The sequence below is a fragment of the Manacus vitellinus genome, unplaced genomic scaffold (assembly GCF_001715985.3).
Source record: "Manacus vitellinus isolate BGI_N305 unplaced genomic scaffold, ASM171598v3 scaffold_115_pilon, whole genome shotgun sequence".
Classification (NCBI taxonomy): domain Eukaryota; kingdom Metazoa; phylum Chordata; class Aves; order Passeriformes; family Pipridae; genus Manacus; species Manacus vitellinus.
Genome location: NW_021938866.1, coordinates 72581 through 79943, shown reverse-complemented (window position 1 = coordinate 79943; position 7363 = coordinate 72581). Strand labels below are relative to the sequence as shown.

General features: G+C 53.3%; 1 protein-coding gene across 1 annotated transcript; it reads right to left on the bottom strand.

Annotated features, from left to right (window-relative positions):
* Nucleotides 1–2216: 2216 nt before the first annotated feature.
* FECH (ferrochelatase) lies at nucleotides 2217–7363 on the bottom strand. The gene is made up of 9 exons (XM_029965701.1): nucleotides 7244–7363; nucleotides 6809–6957; nucleotides 4380–4514; nucleotides 4040–4146; nucleotides 3741–3839; nucleotides 3502–3609; nucleotides 3038–3202; nucleotides 2592–2651; nucleotides 2217–2371 (listed from the first exon to the last, which is right to left on the bottom strand). Exons 1-9 carry the CDS (start codon nucleotides 7339–7341, stop codon nucleotides 2237–2239), a joined length of 1056 nt encoding a protein of 351 aa, XP_029821561.1. The 5' UTR covers nucleotides 7342–7363; the 3' UTR covers nucleotides 2217–2236.

Genomic DNA, 7363 nt, shown 5'->3' with positions numbered 1-7363 from the left:
CTGAGGAAGGCACAGGCAGAGATGGGATTCATCCCTCCTCGGGGCAGACACTCACCCAACCCCAACAGGCTGTGAGAGACGAGGGACTCCTCAAAAACCTCTGTTAAAACTAACAAACAGTACCACCAGCTCCGGGAGACAGGCCCTGTCTGCTAAAAGCTGGAAAATTAAGTGGTTTCCACACGATGGCCTAATAGCAGCCACGGAGTAATTATCCCACGTGCGGTCAGAACAGTCAAAAGTGAATTTTAAGTACCTCTTATTACTGGGGACAAACATAATGCCTCAGAATCAGTGCCAGCTTGTACTTTCAGTGCTCTCTCCAGCATGGGAATGGAAAGCCAGTCTGTATTTATAGTACCACAAGGTTCACATGAAGGTAACCCTCCCTCTCCACACTTGGAAATGTGCTGGTCACAGCCTGGGCCACCCCGAGGTCCACGTCCCCTTCAGCTGGGAGGAAACAGGAGTAGGAAGATTTGATAGACCAGATCGTTTTCCACTGCCCCCCAAAGTGTCACACAGAGAAGGGGGAGCAGAGAAAGTTCTGTGTCCAAGGAGGGACGTAAGGCCAGTGTTCCCAGACATGCTGGACAGTTGTGCTCCTCTTTCCTGCCAAGGCAGCAAGCAGAGAGCAAGGATGGAGCAAGAGAGGGAGAAGAGATGCCTCTGGCTCCCTGCCACAGGCACAGGCTTGGAGGGGCAAGGAAGACTTAGTTCTGTGAGGGACAGCAGTGATGCAGGAGGCTCTGGCACTGCAGGAATCTCAGTCTGTGTCCCCCTGGGAAGCAGCTATGGCAGTGGAGACAGGCAGCTCCCCAGAGGGATCAGGCAGGACAGGACCAAACCAACCCCTGACACGCCACGAGAGGCCTCTCCTCTCCTCAAACACCGTTCTGCCAAGAGCAGAGGTTCAGACTGGCCCTGCCTCACCTCCACCTGAGCAGATGAACCTGGACGAGCAGCGTGGCTTCCCAGCCACCAGCAGGGATTGCCAGGAGCCAGCCTGCAGCATTTCAGTGCTAAGGACATCAAGTAAACGTGCCCCCCCCAAGGAGGTGACAGCTGCACGACCACAGGTATGGCTCAGTCCCACAGAAGGGGGTCACAGCTCTGGGGAGGTCCCTGTGCCCAGCCTGGGGGGCTGAGTGGGGACAGCAAAGCCCCTCCTGGCCCAGAGCACCCCGGGGCTGCCCCCTCAGGCACCTGCAGTGTACAAATGTAAATCACTCCTCACTCCTCATCTCCATTTAAATAACATCCATGGAGCCAGATCAATCCCACCCATGGCATTCCATAGGTATCCCACAAAACCCACAGTAGAAAGCACAGAGGAGATCTATAAACCTTCTGGAGAGCAAGCCTGACTTCCTAAACTTACTTAGCCAAACTGAGAAAGCCCTTTTTAATGAAAATAACAATAATTTAAAAAGCCATTCTGCTCAACATGTTCCTGCTGGATTTGAAACACGCAGTTGCAGTGGAACATGTTCTTCAGTATCACCCAAGCAAGGCTTATTCCTGTCAATTTATGCTCTCCAGATGCTTTCCTGCAGATAATGACAATGTTTTCTCTAGAAAATGTAAACAATTTTTGTGCATTCTACTGTCCCAGCTAAGCTTTCACTGGAAGTTTCTGGCAGGAGAAAACCAAACAAAACAAAGCCTTATCTTTATGCCCTAAAAAAAAAAAATATATATATATATATGCACACATTATTAAAAAGCATTAGAAGTCACTTGATTTCCAAAGTCTCCAAAGCCAGCTGCAAAGTCCCTCTCAGAAGAGACAACTGGTGGCTGTGCTGGTCACACTTGCACCTTAAGCTAACCCAAAATAACTGCCCACTTGACCTGGCCAAGCTGAAGGTACTGCATTCGTGACCAACCTGCACACAAATACACCCTGCATAGAAAGAGAAGCTAACTGGACAAAGCTGTGGGGGTTTCCCAGTGCTGGGCTCAGGCTGAGCGCCCTCGGGGCCGGGTGGCACGAGATGGGTGCCACGAGACGGGTGCCACGGGGTCTCCTCACAGCTGCCAGGAGCAATGCCCTTCTTTCCCTACGTCCTATTCTCGAGCACGAAGAAAACATCAGAAAACTGAAACCAAAGGCCAGCTGCCCGGGAGGTTCACAGAGACCACGAGTGTGTACCGGGGTCTCCTGCCTTGCCTGGGGCCGTTTCCTCGCCGGGGCAGTCCCCGGGGGCGGCTGTGCCGGGCGGCTGTGCCGGGCTCACAGCGGCTGGTTGGCGAAGAAGGCCTTGGTCTCCCTGCACACGGGGTTGACGCAGAGCGGGCAGCACAGGGTCAGCTGGCGGGAGCACACCTCGTTGGACTGCAGGTGGGAGCACACCAGGTCTGCCAGGGCCTGCGGGGCGGGGGGACAGTCAGGGGGGGAGCTGCCAAGCCGTGCAACCCCTCCTAACAAAAACCCCCCAGAACGCGGCACAACACTCCGCTGGAACAGGTACAAGGGGTTTACAACAGGTACAATTTCCATTAAAACTGCAGGGAAACATCCATGCTCCAGCAGGAAACACTGCAAACACGACTGCAAACCTCTGCAGCCACGGCCACAAAGCACCTACCTTGGAGAACAGCGGGTTTCCATTGAGGGACTCTGCCCTCCTGATGTTCTCGACTCCGCACTGGATCAAAAGGAAAAAGGAAAAAAAAAAAGTTAGATCTGCCAGGCCCTTCACAATCCTCCTGCTTCATTCAGAAGTCGCCTCAAAAAGGACAGAATAAAGTGCAGTGGTTTTTTAAGGCAGCAAAAATAACCACGCTGCGACATTTCGCTTTGCTGCCAAAAAAGTCATTTACTCTTTTTTAGCTTAAAGAGTTAAATCTAGAAAGACAAATTCCCACCTGTTTTGTGGTTAAGCCAGTTCAGATTAATTTTCAATTTGCAAGAAAAATAAAGCTTGCCCTAGAACTGTAAGCAAGAAGCAGCTACAAAGCAAATTGCAACCCAGGAGAAGTCATTCCAGAGCAGCACTGCCCAAACAGGTACAAAACCCCACAAATCATTTACCTCGTTTGCTAAAACCTGGGAATACTCGATATCCAGCTCGTACAGGGTTTCAATGTGGTCACTTGTAAATGCTATTGGGACCAACAGCATGTTCTTCTTTCCTCGTTGGCACAGTCCTTTAATGGTCTCGTCTGTCTGGGGACCAAGCCAAGGCATTGGTCCAACCTGCAACAAAAACAGGGAAATAAAGAAAAAAAAACCTCATTAAATCATTCTTACAAACCACCCTCACGTGTTCTTGGGCAGGACCACACAGGCCACATTATGGATAGGATAGAAACAGTTATTGGTGTTTCCCTGCTTATGATTGTGCTGCTCACTTTCACCATTAAATCCCAAAGGAACAGAACCTGGGCCGGCCTGAGCAAGGCTGTGGTTAAAATAAATGAAGATGTAAATAAAGGTTTGCAGCTCAGTAAAACCCTGCCCAGGCTCTACCTGCCTCAGCTTCCCCGAGCACATACCTTGGACTGCCACACGAGCCTGTAAGGGTTGGAGTAGTTGAGCTTCTCCATGACCCTCTGGACTGTGGCTCCCACTTCTTGAGGATACGGATCCCCCCGGTTCACCACCTGCAACACAAACACAGCAGCCCTTCCTCTTCCAGTGAACACACTGGCCTGGCACGGCTGTGTCCTCACACCCTTCCCCTGAGCAGCACAGCTCAGGGCTGAGCAGGGCAGGAGAGCCCCAGGTCACTCACAGACATGGGCAGCGAGTGGGCCGAGAAGAGGATCACCACGTCTTTCCTTTTGTCCGGGGGGAACAGGTTCAGCTCCTTCTGGATGTGATCAGCGAAGCACTGCTCAGAGGAACGGAGAGCAGAGACCTGAGCTGGGAACTTTGGGAGGCACTACCCACACAGGCAGAATTCCCAAATCCCCCTCAGCGTGCACCACTCATCCAGGGAATGCCACCCAGCCTTCCTGTTATTCCTCCCCAGTACTTTTTTTCTATATTTTAAAAGAAAATAGATAAACCTCAAAGGCTTCAAAGGCCCACCTGAATGAGGAGGGGGTGTGTGGGCCACCGGTCGATAATGCTCCACTTCATCTTCGGCTTCTCCCCCTTCTCATTGTAGTAGCGATAAATGGCATTTAAACTGCTTCCTGAAGCACAGAGAGCAGAGAACACCAGCTCAGCCAGGCCCTGGCAGATTGCAGCAGCTCAGCAGCAAGGCAGGAAGGTATCTTAAATTGCTACACAACTAAAATGCAACCGTGAATCAGAGCTGAGAGTCTCAAAGGGGAAGGATTCTATCCGAGGTCACGCGACGTCACCATTTTATCGACCGATCCGAGTTCACAGCCACGGGTGTGCCTCTGCCCTGCCCCAAGCTCACCTGTGGTGGAGCAGCTGTACTGGGGGTACTGGGTGAAGGCGACAGCCCGCTCGATGCCGTCCTTCTCCATGTCCTCGATGGCCTCCTCGGTCAGCGGGTGCACGTAGCGGAACCCGATGTAGTACTTGTGAGGCGCTGCCAGCCCGGGCACAGGGACAGGAACGGAAGGGGTGAGAACTCACAGCAACGTGTGTCAAATGCACAAGAGCCACACAGACTGAAACAAACTGGTTGATAACTTCCTGGCTACTTTTCTAAACCCACCTTTCTCTGGCACCTCGCTTCGCCGTGATCAGAATTGAAAAGTGGTTCATACCTGTGGTTTGCTTCTGCTGGAACATCACCCTCCTGCTTTTCCCCAGTTTAGCAGAGGTGTGGTTTCCAGCCTGGAATGTTTCACTGGGCAAGTCCTGATTGCAAGGACGTATTGGTAAAAAAAAGGGTCACTAAATGAACACTTGGATGTCCTCGCACAGACCGCAGCTCCAGCTGCCTGCCCTGCCCCAGTGGCACCAAACCCCCAAGGACCAGGGCCCCAAACAATGTTTGGGGCAGGAGAGCAGTGGCACTGAAACAGGGACACGTGTTCTTCCATTCTGCCTCTGGAGGAGGTTCACAGAAACCTTCCTGCCCTTAAACACTTAATTTTGGAGGCAATATTACGCTCTTCAAGGGCACTGCAGGTTTTCCCAGCTCTAATCTTTCGGGTGGCAGCTTTGGGAGCACGGCTTGGTTAGGGGGAGGGAGGGCAGGTCTGCTGTTTTGTTTTCTTAAGCAGAGGACAGAGGTTCTCGGGAGAACAAAAGCAAAGTTTCTTTTTCGTGGTTTCTGGGTCACTGGCTCTGAAATAACATTTAGCAGGGCTCTGAAGGAAGCAGATGTCCCGTGCTTGGGCTGCGCTCCCTACATTTATGCAGGATTCAGAAAACAGGTTTAGTCAGCCCCAGTTCTCTGCAGGAGGCAGGAGAGGTCCCAGCTGGGAGCAGCAGCAAATAATGACCCAACTTGGGGAGCCCTCGGAGCCAGTAACCTCATTAACATTTTGGAATGGCATTAAGGACGAGAGCCTGACTAACCACAGGAGGGACAGCGGGAGTTTAACCCGGGAAAGAACATTCTGGGGAGAATCATGGCCAACCTGGAAGTAACACTCTGGCAGATCAAGGCAAAGTGACCCTAAAAGTGCTCCTTTGCAGCACCCAGTTACTGATTAACGGGGCTCAGCGCTCCCAAAGCCCTGCCTGTGAGCACACAATATTCCCAGCTGAGCAGCCTGGAAGCACATCCCACTGCTCCAAGCTGTTCTGAAGGAACACTGAAGGCAATGGTTGGCAGTGCTCAGCACATTCCACTGCTCAAAAGGAGTCTCCAAAGGACTTATCAGGCCTGAGAGGAGCACAGAGGTGGGTGGGACTGCACGGAGGGTGCTCACCAAACAAAAGTGGCAGTGGGACACTGGGAGGAGCAGATAAACCTTCCCAGCCTTATCTGCAGAACCTGCTGCCAAGCCTGGCCCTGCAGGGGCTCCTGCTCTAAGAACACTCCTGCCCTGGGTGCCACAGCAGGCCTCTGGCTGTGCCTGCAGGGACCACAGCTGGAGTGAAGCTGGGGAGTCACATCTGTGGGAAAAGGGATTCAACAGCACCTGAATGAAGGCACCAGCGACACGTTACACACGAAACAGATGCAATGAACTTGCTTCCAGCCTTGCAAGAGTGTCACTTTTTACCTTCCAGGCCCTTTTAGCAGTCTTCCAACTCCTGTTCTAACCTTTTCTGTCCAAGCCTGACACAGGGGCCACAAAGAACTACAGAACAGCTCGGAATGAAACCACCTCTATTGTCAAACGTGGAGGGGATTCCCTGCCACCCCAGCAGCACATCAGCAAAGGTCAGGGAAACTGGAAGGAGCAGAGGACTTGCAGCACCACATGTGGCAAAGCTGCTGAGCTGGAGAGAATGGAGAGCTCTCTCCCCCTCTTGGCTTCTCCTTCCTCCAGCAGTTCTCCTGCGACAAATGTTTAGTGTTCCCACTTCACACACGAGTCACAGCTCCCTGCTGGGAGGGAGAGAGGTTCAGAGGCATTCTGTGATCCTCAGAGAGGATTGTTTGCACCTTTCAAGTTTTCTCATGGCGAAGGAAGGACGTGCGAGGAAAGCATCTCCTTCCACCCCAGCCAAACTGCCTGGCCTTATCTCCTGCCGTGCCCCAGGTGGGGCTCTGCTATCGCCGAGCCAGGCCCTGCACTGCTCATCTGCAGAGCCTTGTCTTTGCTTCCAAGTGACCTCCTCTTCAGCCCTGTAATGACTTCACAATGAACTGAACCCCTTTCTCTCCGAGCCTTCTGCAGCATCCCCGCCGCGCTTTCCCAGCAGGACTGAGACCCACCCCACGCCCTTTGAACCCCGAGAGCCCCGGCCCAGCAGTACCAGTGTGAGGGGACATGCTGTCCAGCAGCTTCACCATGCCTTCCCCCTGCACCGCCGTCCACTTCTTGATGGGGGACCCGCCGCCGATCCTGCTGTACTGCTCCTGGATCTTCGGCGTGCGGCGCCTGGCGATGAACGGGGCCAGCTTGCTGGAGCAGCCCAGAGGGGCAGGTGTTAACAGCAGAGCCCACACCACCACCCCTTCCCCTCTCCCCCCATCTCTGCTGCAGCATCGTGTGGTTGGTTTGATGGTTGATTCCCTCCCCCTTCCCACCCCTCAAGCTGCATTAGGAGAGAACCACCTCTCTCCTGATCTCTCCCAGCTATTTCTAACGCTGCTCCCAGGCTGAGACAGGCTCAGAAACGCTGCTCTGCCCAGAGGGTAAATCAGCCCACACTGCCCGTGGTGCCCCAGGAGATCCCAACGCTCCTCACTTTTGAGCCGGCATGGTCATCAGGTCCCTGTCCAGGAAGAGGCGCAGAAGGAAGTCGTGGACGTCATCCAGCCGCTCCGGGCCTCCCATGTTCAGCATCAAGATGCCAGTTTTAGGTTTC

Coding starts and splice junctions, on each gene's coding strand:
- FECH (XM_029965701.1), bottom strand. CDS start 7,341: ATGCTGAACATGGGAGGCCCGGAGCGGCTGGATGACGTCCACGACTTC. Junction 3,840..4,039: donor CACACCCCCTCCTCATTCAG/GTGGGCCTTTGA, acceptor TCCTCTGAGCAG/TGCTTCGCTGATCACATCCA. Junction 3,610..3,740: donor CCCACTCGCTGCCCATGTCT/GTGAGTGACCTG, acceptor TTTGTGTTGCAG/GTGGTGAACCGGGGGGATCC.